This window comes from Poecilia reticulata, linkage group LG5, assembly GCF_000633615.1.
Source record: "Poecilia reticulata strain Guanapo linkage group LG5, Guppy_female_1.0+MT, whole genome shotgun sequence".
NCBI lineage: Eukaryota > Metazoa > Chordata > Actinopteri > Cyprinodontiformes > Poeciliidae > Poecilia > Poecilia reticulata.
In genome coordinates, this window is record NC_024335.1 from 5,933,465 (window position 1) to 5,955,719 (window position 22,255).

General features: G+C 37.0%; 1 protein-coding gene across 1 annotated transcript in view; it reads right to left on the reverse strand.

Annotated features, from left to right (window-relative positions):
• Window positions 1-22,255, reverse strand: part of LOC103464488 (kazrin-like) — a 162,909-nt gene that overhangs the window by 107,890 nt on the left and 32,764 nt on the right. The window contains exon 4 of the mRNA XM_008408629.2: window positions 20,897-21,054. Coding sequence (XP_008406851.1) covers window positions 20,897-21,054 — 158 coding nt within the window. The remainder of the gene's footprint in view (window positions 1-20,896; window positions 21,055-22,255) is intronic.

The window sequence follows — 22,255 nt, forward strand, 5'->3', positions numbered from 1 at the left end:
AAAAAAAAAAAAGCAAAAGAAGAAGATAAATACGACAAAAATGTGGAAGTAAATAAAAACATACAAAGCTGCTGGCAAATGTGAACGAGAAGTTTCAAGTCACTTATTTCATTGAAGCATTTATCTCAGGGAGAGACAGAGCTGACTTATCGAAGGGCCTAAATTGAAACCTCTTGAAGCGTGCAGCAGCAGCAGCAGCAGCAGCAGCAGTAGCAGCTGTGATGACCAGACCCGCACACTCGCTGTACTCCTGCCTAAGTCTGTTGTTCTGCATGGACAGTCTCTCACACTGTACAACAAAAAACAGAGAGAGGGAGGGAGCTGCACACTCTGAGATAGCGCAAACATTAAAATGCAAAAGCAATTAAAAGAAGCAACAACACTGCTTATGACGCGCCGACCTGACAGCAGGACTCTGATTATTTTAATTAGAGCAATATGGCTGAGTCATCCGTGAACACAACTGAGGGGCGAAGGAGGAAGATTTGCTTCTTTTAACTTCAGCGAGACGCTACAAGTGCTTTRCACAATTTATGCCTCGACGCGAAAGGGCGAAGCACTTATGCAAATGTGTTTAGAGAGACAAACTGTGCTGATGAGCTACTTTTCTCACTTCTGTGTTTTATTTGATAGCCCCAACTTATTCTAATTGTAAACGTACGCGATTAAATGCGTTTATTAAGACGGTTCCTGCAGGAGATGGGAGTTGCATTAATCTGCATGCTAAATGACTTTGAGCCCAACACTCGTCAGGCTCAGGGAGCCGAGCTGTAAGGGATTAGAAGAAGGAATTAATATTGAGATCAATGGAAAAGAGAAACAATGTAATGTTCTCTGCTGCCCCTAAAATGTAAAACAAACCAATTAGCATAATATGATTTCACAAGCTAAATGAATGAAGGAGCCCCAGGCGATGTCCCCTGGGTGGTTTCCTTGCAGACAGACCCTTGTTTRTTGACTGTCCTTGTTGCCTCGAGTGTTTATGGATCCAATATGTTTGTGCACCTAATGTGCACTCCTGCTTCTTAAGGGAAGAAAATAAGAGCAAGCCAGACCAATTGGCAAGAAACTGCACGACAAAAAGAGGATAAACACTGTTTATCACCTTTTCTCGAAAGATACAATCAAAGGCTGCTTGTTTACAGAGGATTACAATCATGCTGAACTGATATCTGCAAGCCTTAAGAACAACCCTTCATAACACAAATCCTCGTCAGCTTAATTATACGAACCAGAAAAAGCAAATCGCCGGTTAGACATAAACCACAGATGAGGTAACGACTGAGAGACCTACATGTGGTTTGCACGTTGTTTACAGCCGCATAAATGCGTTTATAAACAAACCACGTTTCACCTGCTCTGGTGCCTGAAAGTCCGTTTAAGCTCTTTCTAAGCTCACTTACAGGAGAAAATAGAGCGCGTCTTCCCAGTTGTGAAGTAAACTGGTTTCCTGTAGCGCATAGAATAGATTTTAAAGGGGACTTACTAAGCAAAATTCACATTTTGAAACTTTTTGTGCTTCCACTTGGTGGCTCTACTGCTTCTAAAAACAGCTAAAGCGCATAAAATAGAAAAAAAACTAAACTAATAAGTTAATATTTTTTGGTGTCTGGAAAATGAGTTATTCAAAAACCTCTAGATTAAGTTATATTCTACAGGCACTGCACTGTTACCTGGCAACCCCAGTCAAGTCCAGCCCGTTACCTAGCCACCCAAGTGGAACTCCAGCCTGTTTAGTCAGTTGGTGTTACCGCTGCATGTGCTGTACAATGGCTGCTGGAAAAGTGTTTATTGTTGACCTAACATCCAGAAACAACCTTTTGCATTCTTGTGGGTTGTCAAGGAGGCCCCACTTCTGCTTTTCAAAGATATACATTTGTGTAATTGTGCGTCTCTTTGCAGCCATTTTCACGGTCGAGTGTAAATGTTGAGACAAAACAGATCATTATGAAAGGAGTTCCAGATAGACAGAACTGAGCAGACTAAAATCTCATCATCTAAGATTGAATTTGTGCAAAACATTTAATGAACAGATATTATGTAACACATAGCTATCMTAACCTGCTCAAGGAAACATAATATGTTCACCTTTAAAGTGTTTTAAAGGAGAAAAGATTCGTTTTTGTATCAACTTTCCAAACTATTCCGGTCTTTTGGTTCTGGTCTGCTCTGCATCTCCAGAATCAAAGGAGAAACAGCATTCAGATTTACAAAGCATAAACAGAAGAGATGCTACAGATGATCTGTAATTCATTGGAGGAGAGAGAAATCTCTTCTGTCATGAGGCAGCAGCTTCAGAGTCSGGGACTAAAAGAGGCTCAACATCCTGGTTCTGTTCTGGAAACCACTGGAGATGATGGTGCAAAGAGGATTCTTCATGAAATTATGGAAAATTAAGAAAATTATAGACAAGAAGCAGCCTCTTTGTGAGACTTCAGTCAGAGGTACCACAGTTTCACTGCAATTCTGACTGCTACAGAAGATCCTTTTCTAATAATAGTAATAATAGTAATAGTAATAATAATAATAATGGATTACTCAAACATGCAACTCTGGAAAATATTAAGAAACCACTTCAAATGATCAGTTTCTCTGATTTTACTTTTTATAGGTTTGAGTAAAAATGAACATTGTTCTTTTATTCTATGAACTACTGACATCATGTCTCTGAAATTACAATCAAAAATTTAGTATTTGTCTGCAGAAGATGAGAAATGGTCTAAATAAGGAAAAAGATGCAGCGCTTTCAGACCTCAAATAAKGCAAAGAAAACAAGTTCATGTTCATTTAGGAACAACAATACTGATGTTTTAACTCAGAAATCAAAATTTGGTGGAAAAACCAGGAGGTTTTCAACGGGGTTCAGTGTCGTGGGCTATTAGTTTTCTTCAGAGATGTAAATGTCACCATTTGATGCATCAGATTATAGCAATAAGCTMATTCTTATCTGCTGTCCTTCCTCACAGTATCTACAGCAACTCCTTCAAGAAACCTGGATAACAAGATATACAAGAACATTTAATTCCCTGTTTGGGTTATTAAAGTACTTTTGAATTTAATTTAATTTGACTTTGAGAACATCTGCACACCAGTTTGCCTCAGAGTTTCAAGGAGACAAGTAGTTTGGTACAAAATATATTTTGTGGAGTTCATTAAAGCGCCATCTGCTTACCGAAGCAGCACAAAGGTTCAGGATAGAACAGAACGGTTCTCCAAGGAAAAGATTAGAAAAAAGGGTAATACAAATTCACTGAAAGATTTAGTAATCTGGCAGCAGCGGTATCTGACGATGTATAATTTTGTATGCCGAAAAGCTTTCTGCCGAGAGTCCCACTTGAGCAGCCAGACTTCAGTAAATGGAGCATCCAGGCAGAAAAGAGCACAGCAACCAACTATCAGCTAGTAAATTTATACATGTGAAAATGCAGCGAATGTAAGAGGATTGAGAGTCAAACTGAGCAATCGCAGTTGGATTTATGAATACTAATGAGAGTCAGGAAGGGCAAACTGGAACAAGATTCACGACGCAAACAGCACAATCAAACCAACAGTTTTCATTCCTCTAATAGGCCAAAAAAATAAAACATTAAATTCAGTTTTAATTTCCTGTGTGACATTTCTCATCCCATTTTCTGCATTTGTACTTCACCGTGCCTTCCTTAGTTAATCTTTCCATTAAAATGCCCGTTTTTAAATCTAACACGTCCTCCTCCTCCCAGAAATTGATGATGTGCAGCAGTGAGGCGTTAATATGGTAAACAGAGTGAGAATTATGTGGATTAGGGCTAAGTCAAGCATGCTTTTTTTCCTGCTTTCATACCAAAAATAAACTGATTTAAATGAACATTTTATGAAGAGAATCTCAGTCTGGATTTGCATCACACAACCAGTTGCTACATGAAGGAAGTAATACAGAACCGWTTGAATTCACGAGTTAACGCTAATGTTTACTCTAATTGCGACATTTACAGCAGACATTTAGTTCTGACTTTAGTTGCTTTATGTAACAGTAAATAATGAGAATAACTTTCCTCTAACTTCTCAACAGAGCCAACAGAGCCTTTAAACATTTGTAACATTTCTTAAAGGTGAAACTCAATTAAAGCCCAAAGTTTGATTGTTTCTGCAGTGGAGAACCTTTATGCTGCTCCACATCCCAGATGAAAGCTTTGCTTTTAAAGCATATTCAAACAAAGTGTTAGCTAATGAGAATATGAAACCTCTGAACAGGAAGAAACCAAACAGGACGGGGCATTCGTCACTCAAAATCATAATTACACAGTTTAAAGTTACCTGCTGATGGTTTTAGCTGTTTTTTTTAACTTTATTTTCTGTTTGCAGTCATTGCATTTTGCTGGGTTTTGTTTAGCCAGGATGATGTCTGTGCAAATAAAGTTGCTAGAAGACTTTGCAATTTACTTAAAATATATATTTCTAACAAAGGTCAGGAGGTAGAGATGTTGTCTTTAGTCCGAAATCAACCTWATGCTATTGTTTGGTCAAAATAAAATAATAATAATAATAATAATAATAATAATAATAATAAATGTACATGTATTATTCTCTGTTCAGTCAAGAACAACATGACTTCTAGTTCCACTGACCTGACAACATTTTGACATTTGCTTCAGTAGAGGTATTTAAAAATAAACCTAGAGAAAGAGAGAGATGAGAAGCCATACTTAATGTTGTAGAGACCAAGACTTCAAATGATAACAGGAAGGCTAAACACAGGACAGAGTGTTGTTTTTGGTAATGTTATGGTGCGTTCACACCAAACGCGTTTTGTGCATCATAATTCGTCAGAAGCTTCAAGTTTGAAGTCAGATCCTTAACATTTTGCTCTAGATGCATCAAAATCGCTCTAGGAGGGCGATGAGAGGAAACGTGTCCCTCAAACGCTTTCCCTGTCTCCCGCATATTTCGTCTAAATAAATATGTTTAATGTTTATTTGAGGTGATTTAATGTGACTCAATGTTTTCGCTGGATGGATTTGGATAGCTCAAATGCAGGGAAATATTTTCAAACAGTAAGATATAACTAACTCGACATTCCTACTTCCTCACCGATCTTCCTTTCTGTTCCTGTAGTCATAACTTGATTGGTCGTAGATTATAGGACGAGGGCAAACAGCAACAATTAGTTTATACTCCATAGTTTTTTTTTTCTGACATCACGTCAGGAAATGCACCACTACGTCACACAGCAGAGTCTCCCTGATTGGTTGATGCTCTGCGTCGAGCGGCGAAAGTTCTGATTTTCCAGGTCCAGCGTCGGACATGTTTGATGCGCGTTAAACTCACGAAAAGCTTAAAATCTCACAGCACTTGACGCGCAAAACACGCAGCGCCCTCAACACACCTCCACATAGACTTTGAATGTAAATCAGACACTGCTGACGCGCAACACGCGTTTGATGCGAACGCACCTTTAGTTTCACTGGTGGATGAAACTAAATGGAAGACGTGAAAGTAAGAGGGAGATATGATTGCTAAGATCTAATAACTTTGTAACATGCATTAAAGAAAGAAGACATTTTTATCTAGCCAAATATCTCATTACCTCAGGAAAACACAGTTATTCTGGGTTAACAGAAATATGATTCATCCTCTTAAGATAACAAAGTAGTTATCTTATCATCTTGAGAAAAATACACCAACATGTCTACAGCAGGGTTAGGTCAGTCTTTGTAAACTTTTTGTAAGGTGTTTGTAATCAAATTAATTCAAAAGTGAACAAGTTTGTAAAAGAGCTTTCTGCCTGGGCGGAGGGCGCCCCCTGCTGACAGGATCTGTGGCTCGATTTGCCATGAGGCGACATTCAAGAGGACAAACGTAAACAGGCATAAATTTCCCCCCTCTGAACGAGCCTAAACCTTCTGAGCATGATTTTAATGGTGGGATTAAAGCCAATCAGCTTCTTTGTTCTTTTGTGTTGCAGCAGATTACGAGACCAAATTAGACTGATAAAATGTAGATCCTTAATCAAACACAGTGTGAATGAATTTTATCCAACAGAACAAGCAGCCTTCGCATACAAATTACACGGCTGCTTGAAATGGGTATTTATGATATTTTATTTTTCTTGCTGATAAAAATAGAGGTTTTCCAAGGGGGAAAATATTGTAGCATGTTCCTGATTTTCATGTTTATTCATGTATATTATTTATTTATCTTCGAGTCTTGAAACAAAACATAAAAATACGCCATAAAAACATGCAAACATCAAGACGGCCATGCTTTTAAAGCTTCCCTCATGATTACATATAAAAACACAACACACTTTAGATCATCATTGACCAACCGGAGGTGCAGCAGCACCTCATAAAAACGACAGAAGTCCGTTTTAGTTGAGCCTTCAGAGACATTGCTACTGATTCTGAAAGGGAGCTTTTATTTCCTGCAGCAGACCAAACGATGTGAGRGCACGGAGCATTTAAATCTCGTTTAAGGTCAACAGGGAATTCAGTGGCTTTGATAACAGGTATCATCTTTAATTCCACGCTCTTGTGAACTCCACAGACGCTCCGGCTTTGAAAGGAGATTAAAGCAAACAAGATAACATGGATGAGCTCAGAACATGTGTTCAGAAGAAGAAGAAAAGGTTACGACGGAGTTAAGAATGGATGTAAATGTTGATGTATTAGACAAAAATGTCTCCACTCCTGTTCTGCGCATATTGACTGAYGCTTCAGTCCAAAGGCGACTGAGATCTTAACAACCAATCGATCATTTGTACGTGACATCCAGAGCTCCGCCCACTCCGCCATGATGGACGTCAACCAAGGCGTTCCTTTAACGCTGGGCTAAAAACAGACATCTGTAACCTAACATCGCTTTTATTTAGTTGACTTCACGTTAAAAAAATGGTCATAGGTTGCTGCGAGGTCGGCTGCACAAATAGACAAGGATGGAAACCAAACTTGTCATTTTATTTTACAACTTTTAATGATTTAAGATTGATAGCAAACATCAATCATATATGACTGTCAGCCCTCGGTGTAACCCCGGATTTGCAGCCAACACTTTTTACAAGGTAAGGAAATTAACGTTTATATACTTTATACGTAAATATGATTAGAAAGACATCAATGTGGCATAATGGAGAAGGTAGGCGTCTAACCGTTAGTAACCATGGAGACAATACCATCATGTAGCCTAGCATATGAAACAAGAAAGTTGAACCAACTTGATTGAATTGCTTCCATTGGTAACGAATAATTCAAGTAAGTTTATCCAACTTAAGTTATTAAGTTAAGCTTGACAAATTTAAGTTAGTYTTACTCAAATCATTGAGTTTACATGAAAAAGAAGTGAGCTAATAAAGGATCTTTTTAAAGGTTTTTTTTTTTGGCTCAGATGGCCTTTATTTGAGAGAGTTAGACAGAAAAGTGAGTAATGACAGAGAGGGAAGACATGCAGAACTGAACTGTTTTCAAGTCAAAGCAATTTGACAATTTGTAACTTTTAAGTTAATTCAACACTGAACCAAAAGAATCAAGTGAGATTAAATAAGTCCATAACATGAACTACAGCTCAAATACACTTTTTAGAGTGTAACATGTATGGAAAAAACTGGTTAGCATCTCGTTTTTTGTATGTTTTTAATCCTGCTAAGGTGTAAATGGAAACGCTGTTAGTGATATAAATCATGTAGTGTGAATTCATTCAAAGTCTGCAATTTGATCAACACATCAGAGGRATGAAGAACGGGCCGGTTTCTAAGCTAGCCGTTTCAAACTTTTATAAATACCGCCGTCTGTGGGCCACAACCAGGTKTGTTACGTTCACAGATAAATCAGCCATGAGTAAACTGGGAAAAACAACTTTGGAAAATAATTTCAGTCGCTCTGTTCAATACTCCCGTCCCTCACTTCCGACGTCCATCATGGCGTCTCGAATGATTAAGTGACGCTGCTGCAAAGGGTCAACAGATCAGCTGGTATCTGAATGAGTCCAAACAGAATGAACTCAAAGACAGAAAAAACTCTCCAGGAACTTTACGCTTCCTGCTGGCAGAGAAACACACGGATGATACGAATCCCTCCCTCCACAGTCACTGTCAATCTCCTGCATGAACACGTCAATCCTGGACGTTTCCCCGTCTGCGCCAGACACAAACAACTCCAGAAGACAAGGCAGCAAAAAGCACAGAGACGCCGTCTGTCACTCAACAGGAGATTGACAGAGACGTGGGCTCTTTCATTTTACCCGATCACCGTCTGAAATTGAGGTGAACACCTTTGATCCGCAGAAAGATGTGTGTAGTGATCTGGATCGGCTCAGAGTTCCCTTAGAAATGTGTGAGCCCCAAACAAGCTGCAGAAACGGATGATAGATTATGAATTCATCCTCCACAGAAAAGCTCTTATTCTCCAAATCTGAGCTGAGAGAGCATATGATTCACATAATGAGGGATCATTGTGTGCAAAGGTAAAGAGTCAAGCAACACTTGAACTACTGAGTAAACAACCAGATTAAGTAAATGGTCCATTTTTAAAGCACCCTTCACAGATTAATAACGATAACACTTCAGACGGTAATTATAAGAAAAGCATCAAGATGAAAACCAACATTAGAACAGCTGGAGATAATGTAATGAAAGAGTTTTCTAGCTGAAAGTATCTATGAACGAAAGAGTTTTTAAATTCAGCACTGCTGAAAGCAAACGTTACACCTCAGCCAGCTTCTATGCACCACGAATCTGGAACAAACTTCTAGAAAACTGCAAAAAACTGAAACACTGAAGCAAGACTAAAATCCCATCTACTGATAGTTGAATTTGAACCATAATAACTGGAACATTGACAAACATATTTAATGTGTATTAATGAAAGCCACTTGACAAAATGTTACTGGTTGACTGTCTTCATGAAGTTTTCATGTTTTCATGGCCATTTTGAACTGCATTGATGCTGAAATAAACTTGATTGATTGAAACTTAACTGATCATATTCCCTGTCAATAGGAAGCTCACACTTCAGCAGCTTCCTTTGAGTTCAACAGAAAAAAACACATGCTGTAGAAATAACACATCTGTGACTCAAATATTTCATCATTGATCCAATAATAATGTTTTCATAAGCAGATGCTTCATTCAGCTTAAGAGAGTTATGCAGCATTTTTCACTCTGATTAATTTGGATAACAACGCTCAAATTATTTTCATGTGGTCACTTCAGCCTTTAATATGAAGAAAGAAACAAACAAACCAGAAAGTATGTTTGACCATAAAAGTGGGCAAGTTGGATTTAAAATATTAAATTCATTTGATGGAAACACAAACTCATGTTTTTTGATAAAACTTGAGTTTTTATGTCCTCTGACAGCAGATGATGAGCTGTCATGGCTGAAACATACAGCTCTCGAAAAAATTAAGAAACCACTTAAAATGATCAGTTTCTCTGATTTTACCTTTTATATGTTTGGGTAAAATGATCATTGTTCTACTGACAACATGTCTCTGAAATTACAAGCAAAAATGTCGTTTTTATTTGCAGAAAATGAGAAATGGTCACAATAATGAAAAAGATGCAGCGTTTTCAGACCTAAAATAAAGTAAAAAAAAAAAAAAAGTTAATATTCATTCAGGAACAACAACACCAATGTTTTAACTCAGGAAGAGTTCAGAAATCAACATTTGGTGGAAAAACAGGGAGGTTTTCAGTGCAGTGGGCTCTTAGTTTCTTCCAGAGCTGTATTTTGTGTTTACATCTGTTGCCGACATAGTTCCTAATGACTTAAGCCTGGACAGACCTGTCCATGTTTGTTCAACATTAGCAGACTATCAAAAAGGTTTTACGCTCCTTTGTAATGGAAACGCAACTAAAGACGTCACAGAAAAGTGACGTAATGAAGCAGCAGAACTGTGTGAACTCCACTGATTTCAGCACAAAGAAACGTTTCACTAAAGTAGCATCAAAAGCGATTTATACACATGAGACGACTTAATGTTCCACAAAATCTCCTTAATTTCTTCCCTTTTAAACCTGCATAATCAATAATAAAAAAAAACAGACACAAAAATAGGGAACAACATGATTGCAGCTTTTGATTAAAAATCCAGAGGAGATTCATAGCCAGGGGCGCCGCCAGGAACTGTGGGCCTCCTGACAAAAAATGTGTTTGTGCCCCCCCTGCGCAGCTGCTGTTACAATTTTTTGACCCATAAAAAGCATCACAATTTTAAAGGCTTGCATCTGCCTTGCTTTCGTTGGTTCAATACTGATAATTAGTACAATATTTACTGCTCATGAATTTAACATCCAACAGTCCACATCCAGTATGCAAGTAGGTTGTTTAATTTTTTTTATTAGTTTTAGATACTGAAATGTCTCTCCCCAATCCAGACTTCTCAAAAATGTTAGTACAGTAGTTGCATTTTATTCAAGCTGCAGTACATAACTTTAATAAAAAATATGTTTTCTCCATATTTGTTAAAGCTGCCACAATGTCGTAGCAGTTTGTTATGAGACAGATAATCTGTGAAAACTATCAATCTCTTCCATCTCCTTCCTGAATTACTATTACTGGTTAAAGTAATGCACCGTTCTGACCAAAACAACCAATCAGAACCAGTAGGACAGGAGGAGGGTCTTATCACTGTCAATTAGCCTCATTCACTCACTGCTAAATGTGCTAATGGTGGAGAAACAACTTATCATTACAAGAAACCGTTTATCTGCCGTCATTGGTAGTTATGCTAACTAAACTGAGCATTCACAGTTTGAACCTGCACAGCTCTGTGCTATGCTAGCTGCAGCACGGCACAAATCAAGGAGGAGGAAGGATGAGCAGCACCACATGAGATTGTGATTGACAGCACTAAAACTCTCCTGCCTCTGACTGTTTGTTTCTAGCGCTGGGAGAAAGCAGAGGAAATAGATTTTTAACAGATTGCCTCTCATACCATACGGTCACAACATAATGGCAGTTTTAAAAAATATGTGAAAAAATTTTTTATATAAAAGTTACATACTGCAGCTTTAATTTCACTCAGGAGAGGACGGATCAGGAGGGACGTGGGTTAGAGCTTCTGCTCACTCACTCATCTGTTAAGTGGTAAAAGGCACAGGGAACACATTCAATACATGAATATGTCGGTATTTTTTTCCTGAATTCATTAAATGCTAGTGAAAAGGAGGCAAACAGTAGTGTGTAGCTAAGCTAATTATGATAACATAGCTCTGATAACATCTACATTAATCCACTTTTGGCTGTCTTTGTTGACTTTAATGTAAAAACGTCAGAATGATGTTTTTTCATTTTTGTTCATATTACACTTGATGACAAGGATTTTTCCTGCATCAGAAGTAAATCATGTCAGCCTCATTTCTCGCTTTATGAGAAATGATGCGTCTATGAATCCATTAATGACTCTGGGATTAAAATAAATAWTGCGTTGTGCTTTTGAATGATTTTTCAGAGATTAAGATCTCCACTGTCTTCCACCTCTTATGCACATTGCATGTGAATCTTTCCTGTTTCTATGGTGTTTCTGGGCGCAAAGCAACGCGGAGGGTTTGACAGACTTGCTAGTAAAAAGGAGAAACTCCTTCTCTTTGAAGCGCCGCCCGCTCCGACAGCATAATGGATGTAACAGTGGAAAGAAGATGTAAAAGATTAGAGGTGGAGTGATTTTCATATAGGCAGGGACATAAAGGCTGTGAACGAGGAACGAGATGAAAGCAGTGGTTTTTCTCCAACATGCTCCCTTAATAACTGTTYCGTTGTTCTCAGAGACAGAAAGATAGATTTCAGAACAAAGACGGCCTCACATGAAGGGGATCCTGTAAGTGATCAGATGGTTTTCCTGCAGGCAGTCACACTCAGGAAAAAAAACTGGAATTAGATTGATTCCAAGAAGAGGCTACAGTTCTGCTGCAATCTCTCTTTTTTGTATTTTATCTGCTCGTTTATCTTCCTCTGTCTCTCTGCTGGTGTGTCAATAGCTTATCAGATCATTAGGTATGAGATCTGAAAAGATGCATTTTCTCAAGTGCTGCAGAACCCAAATTTTCACTTTTTGGATCATTAATTCTACCTTTCCGTCTCTGAGCTCATTTAGCTCCAGAGATATTTGGCAAGTCAATAAAAAGTTTAAGAAAAAAGAAGACGTGCCCACCCTGCAGCTGGAGTCTCACTGCTGAGATGGAGAAATGTCTCCAGGTGTTAGTTTTCATCTGTCTAATCCTCTGTATTATCACAGTTCATTTAAAACTCAGTAAAGAATATTTAACCGTCATATGTAATGTAATTAGTTMATGCATCTAAAAGCACAACTTTTTACACTTGACTTGAATTCTGTGATGTTTCCTATATGATTAAAAGAAGATTCATTAAACTAATACAATTTGGCCCGTTTCTCCAGATGGTTCTGCTTAGCCGCAAGCTAAATATTACTTTAGCTTGATTCACATTTATAGGAATGTGAATCAAAAGTAGTATATTTGGTTTGAGCCTCTTGAAAAGCTGCACACAATAAACCCCAGTTCAACTTTTACTGAGTTTATTTCTGCARCTCTCATTATTGTCAAACTCGAGGCCCACGGGCCAAATCTGGCACGCCGTAGCTTTTTATGTGGACCTTTMAGTTCTAGACTAAACACTGTGTGCTTAAATATTATGTTATCAATTAAATCAATGCAGTTTTTATCTGTCTACTCCCAAATTATATCAACTAGTCCCTCCAGCTTCTTGAGAMGTATCGTGGAAATTCACGTTAAATCAACAAATCCCCGCACTTTTTTGCGCTAATAATTATTTATTTCAGATTTTTCTCAAAAATTGGCAACAATTTTATTCTTGTTTCAATACTTGAAACAAGAATAATTTAAATTCTTGTTTCCAATTGCATGAACAAAATTTCTGATCTGATAATGAATTCTATAAAACGTCACAATAAATTCTGCTAAAAACATTTAGTGTGAACAGGACATTATCCTCAAGCTTTAAAGTAAATATTTTCCTTAACACAAAAACTCTAGTTTATTCAACAAAATTAATAAGAGTTAACACAACTTACTGCTGTAAGTTTATCTTTCCCAAAGTCACATTTAGGTTCAAAATCTAAAACTGGCTACATTTACTTAAAGAGTAGAAGATAGTAGACACAACTAAATGTTGATTAAATGATTTACACTTTATGTCTTGCTGAAAAGTTTCTAGTAAGTTTTTTTTTTGTCTCATTTCCAGTGTAGAAAGATACTTTTATTATAAACCAGACGAAATGCACTTGGTCAGGTTTTGTTTTTGTAAAGTGTAGAGTAGCTGCAGGTCACGTGTTGCCTGATGAATTTCTGTCCATGATTCATTTGAATATAATTAGTTTATCAACAAGCGAGGACAGTCACTGAATGGTTGCAGTAAATAGATGTTGTTGCTCGAGCTGCCAAGGCTGCGGAGCGGCTTCAGCTGTGATCACAGTATGCCCTTTGGAAATGAGTAACTGCTAATTAATTCATTGTGTGAAGAGTTTCCTCTACGCTCTTTTTGGTGCCTTTTCATTCACATCGACTGAAGCTGTTGGAGGAGATAACGCAAAAGCTCTAACAGCAAAAAGCACGAGAAGTTCTTCAGCAGGATCCTTTCTAGATTTCATAAAATCCCCTGAAACGAGCGGCGAAGCTTTTTGTAGCGCGGCACGCGGAGCGAGTTTTGTAAATGTGTTTGCTGACCCTTATAACTGGCTGTTCTGTCTGAGCTGGTCGGCTGCGCACGCTGCAAAGATGACTCCAAATCATCACCTGGGCAGAGTCTCTGCTGTCAGCCCCTTGTCACGTCACTGTCTGAGCTTTTCTGACTTCACAAAAGCACCAAATGAGGTCCAGTGTTCGCCGTTTCACAGCTTCCACACCCACAGAAAACCATTTGATTATTCACCCGAGCATAGCAACGAGCACATGCATAATTCATCTGTGCACATGACGAATGAGGCAATCAAGTCGAGGACAGCATTCAGAAAGAGGGCATTTACAATTAAATTTCAGCATTGTAGTGGACACATCGGTGATAATCTGATCATTTCTTTAAGATGCAGTATCAGGAATCTGTCAGATCATCTACATAATCCATGGTTCATCAACAAAGTCTCCACAAGCAATTTGCACCACAAAACGCTGGATGCTGCGAACTGGACTGCTGGCACTTCAACTGAGAGCGCAGATGTAAAAAGAGTGGAGGATCTAATTTCATATTCCATCTGACAGCAGAAACATGACTCTTCATGGATGCAGTCCCCTCTCCATGACGAGAGCCGCTCCTCTACACGGGACGCCGCTGCACTTGACTTTGACCCCTTCAAATGTGCAGAACAAAGAAATCTGATTCATAATTTGGCCGCATTATAATYGTTGATGACTGGCAGGCTGCTGCAGATCGCTCAAACAAGAATCTGTGAATGATTACATCTGGAGATTACAGCAGGACAATCAGGGTCATCTGGAGAACCTTTTTCAGTTGTTTACCAGTGAAACCATAAGTTTACATGTAATAGATATAATATAGATCAAACTTCTCTTGTTTTAAGTCAGAGTTACCAGAATTATTTACATTTTATTTACATGCCACAATAATGTATGTATACAATAAAGTTTACATACAGAATGATTACTGTCTCGTCAAACAACGAGGGAAAACCCAGATATTGATGCCGTTTAAATTTCTGATAGGTTAACTGATACGTTGGAGTTAATTGGAGAATCGCCTTTGGACTGCTTTCTTGTTTTACACGATGGGAAAGTCAAAACAAATCCACCAAAATATCAGGAAGAGACCTGTGGAGTTGAACAAATTTCCTATTATTTACTCTTTGAATTTATTTTGTTTAGTCWACAAGTTGTTTCTTCAGACATTTATTGGTATTGTCTGAATTTATTGGTGTTTTAAGTTCTGTTGCTCTGCTCTTGGCAGTTGGTGGTTACCATAGTTACCAGTAACTGGAAGCTCCTCCCCCTTTTTTCTGTTGCCGTTGGCAACTGTGGTATTTATTAGGATCAGCTCTGTGTTTTCTTTACAAATATTATGTTTTAACATATATTTTAGACAAATGTAATTATATACAGTGTTTCATGAGTAATTTTGCTATGCTTTGTATACGTTTCATTAATGTTCTCCATTTTAGTTATGTTTAATTTTACAATTGTTRACTGCTGCTAACTGTTGCTAGCTGCTCATGGAAGCCATTGCTTTGTACTTTGCTTTGGGTTATTTATTGTATCTTATTTAATGTGTTGGGACAGAAGCTGCTGAACTGATGTCAACCACCAACTTTATTTCCTCTTTTGTTGGAATAAATACAGTGAACCTGAAGCCCAAGTCRAACATAGAAGGGTTACTCATGCAGGTAGTGATGAAAATTTGACAAATTAAATCAAAGTCCGTTGGATAACTTAACAGAGTATCTTTTAAAATTAAAACCAATCATGACTGTTGTCTAGTTATTATTAAAATAAAAAACAGATGCTTCAGAATGAATACACAACACACTTTGACTTTGGATAACAGAAATTATTCTTTATCACTCATTGATTCATTGGGTGGTTATGTCCATAAGAAGAGGAGCAGATAAAAAAAAAAAATCAGCATATTTATTACATAATGTGTATTTTGGGACATTGTACTAGTTCTGTCATTCGTAAATGTTACTGAGCTTACAGCAGATAAATGTCAGAACCTCATTATAATAGTTTTTCTCCTGTCAGTTCAGAGTGATAAGCCTCCAGCTGACAGAGCCGGCCGTTTGTCKCCCCGTCGAAGTGAAAAAYAGGAAACAAGCTAAAGCTGTAGGTGTACAACCCGACACAAACAAACCCAACAGGCAGAGTAATCTGTCAATCTGAGCACTGTGCTTTATTTTTCACAACAAGTACAACTTCTTGGTAARATAATCCGCGCTCCTCCCAATGCCACGGATATTCCCAGCTAACAGGARGAACRGACTGCAGGCTAATAATCTTTCACCTCTGAGCGGAGGTGAAAGCAATGGCCTTTTGCTGAATTACCTTCCCTTTAATCAATGACACTGCGTCTGAGAAAATATCTCCAGGAGGACGAGGGCAGAGCTCGACATCCATCATCCACGACGCCGACGGTGCTCGTACAATTGAATCAGTGTGTCGGGATTAATTTAGCATTCATCAAAAAGTAGAAGGAAGTTAAAATAAAGTGACAAATGAGAGTCACTWCTCACTGATCGATTACAATCTCATCTGTGGCGGGGAGGACGGAGGGACACTTCAATCAATATTTCAACTGAATGAATGAATGAAAGGGTTTATATGCCTTAATGCACAAATAAATAACTTTATAAGTGAAATAAAAAGGTGTAAAAGGAGAAATCATTCCTTGTGGCGCTGCACAGAGATGTTTTTAGTCTGCTATGTTGACCTATCTCCAGGCGGAAAGCGAGGCAGGTCGCCAATCCATCACAGTTCAAACTCACACCTAAGAGCAATTTAGACTCTTCTGTGAAGAAAAACACTAAAAACTGCAAATTTAAAACTACTCAGTCAGTGTGAGGAGGTCATGATGCCGGTAGCTGAGTTCACAGAGTCACATATTCTTCAGAAACATTCAGTAATTCATAAATGTTCTTCATTCTGCCTGGATTTTCTCTTGCAATCAATAATAAACCAAATGGAAAAAGCTGCAAAAGCATTCATACCTCTTGACCTTTTCGTCAAATTCTGTCACCTCATAACAACAAACTTTAACGTGCAGAGATGAACTCACCTCAGTGAAGTAAAAGTAAACTGATTCATGGTTTTTGTAACAAATAGAGATTTAAAAATGAGTATTTAGTCCAACTCAGTCAAGACGTTGTATAGCCAACGTTTGCTACAGCTCTAAACCAGGTTTACACATTTTTCACCTTGGAAACACATTTTGCCCTTTCCTCTTTACAAAACATCATTCAGATTTAACAGAAAGCTTCAGTTTGCAAGTGTTTCCACAACTCTTAAATTTTGGACTTTGATTAGGCCAATCCAGTGTTCACCAACAATAAATAAAAATTTGACAGTTGATTTAACTTTAAAACAATTACTTAATTTGTTTCAAATAATCAAATCAAGTTCAGTTTATTAAGTTGTCAATTAAACAAACTTCAATTAAGTAACTTAATTTGCTCACATGTGACAAATTAACTCAAGTTTTTTAAAACTTGGAGCTCCATTCTCCTTTTTTAGTGTAGCATATTCACTTTGATGCCAACAGGACGCACCAATCCCTAAACACCACGATAATAAAAAGACGACATAAATTTCACTCATTAGCAGCAATGAAATGTTTTGAAACAAAATAACTTGTTTTAATCGTAAAAAGCAGCTTTACTAGTGTGGATACCTCCAAAATGTTCTGTATTTTAGATTAACGGCTGCTTGGTAGCTCCAGTCTCTTTAGTTTGGGGTTTTATATTGCTTCAGAAAACCAATTAATCTTATTTTTAAAGAGATTGAAACTTGAGTTGCATGTAAAGTTTGGATCATAAAGTCACTTTTTCAGTTTTATTTTTAAGTGGGTCTCATATATTGTATTTTTTGCTGCATAAACGAGCTGCAGATATTCAGAACTGCTTGTTTTAATGGCTTTTCAGACGCTGAAATAAGACTGCAGAGCATGACGATGTCTGCTTTTGTGCAGAAGACTGAAATGTTTCCAACGTATTAAATTAGCAGATGAAAAATGTGGCTGAAATGGCCAACAGGCCTACAAAATGTGCCTTTTCATTCCAGGAAGCAGGACCATTCAGACCCTGCAGTTTACATGTGATTGGTGTCAAAACTAAACAAAAGAGAGCACAAACAGCTCTGACAAACATTTTGTTCACATTTTAAACTGCAGTGGTTGTAATTACACGTTTCCACTCGGCTGGTTAATTTCTACTTTGACATGATCGTGAATTAATGTGAAAAGCTACATTTTCTGTTCACAATGATCTGCAGTTACATATACATATCTGAGTGAGTGTTTTTCTCCCCTACCGCTGCTCTATCTAGACAAATAGGTGCACATTTATTGCATTTAGCCAATGTTCACCATGGTGGAAGGTTTGAGGGCAAAAAAGCAGGTGAGTCAATTGTTGAAGTGTGACATTTTTTAAATTTTTGGCTGAGAAAGTCAAGCGCCGGGTCATTTTAACATGAACGCAGACGTCCCTGATTGTTCCCACAGTGCAACAGCAACACTGGTTTCGCTGGTTTTGCACAATTTTCTGCTCTGAGAGAAAAACTAGATTACGGATTTGACTAGATTTGTGTTTTTCAGAATTTTCTCGTCAAGAAGGGGAGAAGAGGGAATTTTATCTTCCTGGTTTGTTGTCTGTGGAATCAACAATTATTGGGTGAAAGAATAGAAATCAGATTCAGAATAAGTTATTAACAACGTTACAAAAAGAAAACAAAATATCCTCCTCAGACTTCCTCGTTGGACGTCTGCAAGTCTAATGTTTGTCCAACTTTTCATGCTTTGCTGAGGAATTTCATGTATGAATTTATGTACCGCTTGGATTTATCAAACAACTTAATAATAAGAGCTCTAACAGCTGCTACACTAGCAACGATGTACTTCAAGCTTTTTCTAAACATTGGAATAATTGTTTATATGCTTTGTTATAGCTGTGTTCTTCTTTTACTTGATTTATTTTTATTTATTTTTATAAATATACAGCTCTGGAAAAAATTAAGAGATAATTTTCTCTGGTTTTACTTTTTATAGCTATCTGTTGATGAACATTGTTATTTTATTCTATGAACTACTGACAACATGACTGAAAAAACAAGCTAAAATTTTGTATTTATTTAAATGATAGAAGAAATTTTGTATTTATTTAAATTTTTGTATTTTATTTAAATAATAAAAAAAGATGCAGAGATTTCAGATCTCAAATAATGCAAAGAAAACAAGTTCATGTTAATTTAGAAACAACAATACTGATGTTTTAAATCAGGAAGATAAAACATTAAAATTTGGTGGAAAACCCAGGAGGTTTTCAATGAGGTTCACTGCAGGTGGCTCTTAGTTTTTCCAGACTTGTATATATAATATTAACTACCTATAAATCTCTAAATAAAGATTTTCTGTTTCTGTATTACTTTACAAACCAATAATTTACATAAACATGAACAGGATGAAGCCAAGGCTCCTCTCCATTCCCTCTGCATTCAAGCAAAAAAAATCTTACCAACTTTTACAAGTTTTTTGCTTTACATTTTATGTTTACTTTTATATTATATAATTTTTACTTTTATTGCTTCTGGTACACTATGTAAGGCACCAACTGGGTACCCACTGCTTTTTGCAAACTGCTTCTGCATTTATGTTTTGTCCTCTTTATCCTTTAGATCTTTATTTATGCGTCTTGCCTTTGCTCTACAGAACAATTCGAGTTGCACTTGTATTTTAAAGGTGCTAACAGAGAAAGTTGATTATTTATTATCCATAAAAGCAGCATTCCTCAGCAGGCGGAGACAGAGAGAAAAAAGTTATTACTTTGGAAAGGATTCCTTCTTTAAGCTCAAAAGATTATTCCTGTTCAATATGTAAGACTATTAAAGTAGCTGCGAACAGAGAGCAGGCAGCCAAGAAGAGAATTAAAAACTAACTTTTCAAAGTTCAGCGGCGAATTGTTTATCGCTTCCCTCAGATTGGTAAAGTTCTCACAGAGCTGGGCCGACTTTACTGTGAGAAATGAAGAATGACTCTTAGTTCAGTCCAAAGAAGATGTTGCTAAGAAAACCTTTAGAGAAAGTGTGAAAACATATGGAAAAGCTTGTTCTGTTAACGTTTTCCCTCAGCTCTTTGGAAACTTTCCTACAAATTAATACAAGTAACTTCTAAAATACAAAATGTGACATAAAGGTATAAACAAAACTCGGAGCTTTCTTATTAGATTTGTTGTCAATTCCACCTGTTTTTGAATAACTTTCAGCTTTTTTGTAAAGAAAGATAAAACAAATCACAAACTACTCACATTATTTTTAGTTTTCTTTGCTTCATTTTCACACTAAATTTATGTGGATGTAAAAGATGAATCAAGTCCAGCAGACAAAACTATTTGTGACTATTTTTTATCACAACTCTCCTTCCTTCAGACACAAACTTAGCAGCTTAAAAAAAAAAAAAGAATAACTTCTCACAGAAATCTTTGAGTAAGATCCGGGGCTCTCCAAAGATTTGAGGACTGAATCATGACGAGTTTTTGTTAAGAAAAGTGTTTCTAAATCAGCAAGTGGTGATTAAATTATAAAACACTTTGGGACAATTAATCCCTTTTCTAGATTTATTGATTAACAGGTCGATGATGTAAACATAAAGCTAAAATTAAAAAGAAACATTGGTGCTTCTTTTTGTAACTTAAATAGCAAAGAAAAAGTGTCTTTAGTTTCTAATAATGGGACTCTTATTTTAGTTTAGTCATTTTCTCCTCTTTTGTTAAAATTACCACAAGTGGAAAAAATTTTCGTGACACAAAGAGCAACTAATCTTGTATTGTTATAGGATTGAAGCATTTTTAAATTAGTATTTTGACTTATTTTAGCAGATCTTACAGCGAACTCGAAAATCTAAATTATTCTGGGGAGACAAGTAAAATAATTTATATTTACATTGATTTTAAATAACAAACTTACACAGTTGTAGTGGACAGAAAACAAAAAGCAACAGTTTTTGTATATTTCTGTCTGATCCAGATTATTCAGTACAAATGTAGCATTTGTTAGTTTTTTACAAACTTAGAGATCAACATTACGCTGTTCCAGAAGCCAAAACTAAACCACAGAAACTTTGTTCCACTAAACTGTCAATTACCCAAAAAGAAAAGCATGATTGTGAAACTGAATGGTGTATTTCACAGCGCCAGTTGAATTATCCTGCCTCTCACTGAGGGAAGGCGTTGTTACCTGAGCGTCCATCAGCAGGTGTCTCATCAGGGTCATGGACTTCCTGAGGGTGTCCCTCTCTCCGGGGATGAAGGCCTCCTCCTCATCAGCCAGACTGCAGGGTCGGGTCACCATGAACTGAGCGATCTGGTCATTCAGGCTGTTCAGAGACTGGACAGCTGCAAAAAAAAAAAAAAAAACCACATTAAAAAAAACGTCTCTCTTTGTGTCTCTTGTCAAGCTTTTGCCCTTTTCTGGATCACACTTTAATGATCTGAGACGTTTCCTCCGTCCACGACAACTGTTCTCCTCCTCAGAATAATCCCTCATTTGGACAAGACGGGCATTATTAGGCTCAATCAATTACAGAGACTTAGAAATTCACTTTCAGTCTGTTATATAATCCGCTGTGTAACGATTAGAGCCGCTGTAATAATGTCTGCTGTGTTTTTCTTCTTCCGGACTTAACACAATGCAGCCCTCAGAGCTGAGAAGACATACTTATCCCCCAAGAAGCCAAAAATGTAATAAATCATTCAATAATTGAATAAATAAAACTGGATACAAAGCAATTATTTTATCAAAAAATATAAAAAAATGTATTATAAACTTTTAATTTATTTTCAGAAGTCTGTTTAAACTTATTTATCAATGCAGCTTTTATTTAATTATCTAGTGATTCGTGCTATGTTACTGTTCAATGTTATAAAAATTCCTGGTATTTGATTGGCTAACCTGATTGTTTAAGTTAAGCTCAGACCAATCATCTTGATCTGAGTGATTTTAGCCCCGCCCACTAATTGCTGAAATGAAGTGAAACAGAAACGAGGCTGATCTGATCACAGAACGAGAATACGGCAAACAAAGAACAGAAACCAGACCCAGAATCAAATAATCAACACAGAACCTGACAAAGAACACTTTTAATAATGAAATCTACAATATTAGGGTAGTTTGGGAGTTTAGAAATTAAAGGAATAAGTTATTTACAACAGAAGTTGTCAAACAACAATGTGATTCATTTACACAGTAGATTTTTCCTCAGTGTCCTTGAGCAAAGCACCGACTCCGAGCTGCCCACTGATCTGCAATTAAACAGGTGATATATTTCATTAAACTGAGATAAGGGGCAGGATTAAATAAGTGTCCACTTCTTCCTGCTCCTTTTCAAACAGAAGAGTAATAGGAAACAAACTGTTTTGTTCTTGGCCACGTATGCACATGTTTTTCTGTAACCTACTGTTTGTTTTCTTGTTTTTGTTTTTTTTTTAAACCTAATAAATAAATTAGGTGAATAGAAGTGGTACTATTATCAGTGGTATTATTGAATTGATTCATGTGTAAAAGTATTTTAATCTGTCATGTGACAAAAAAGCATTT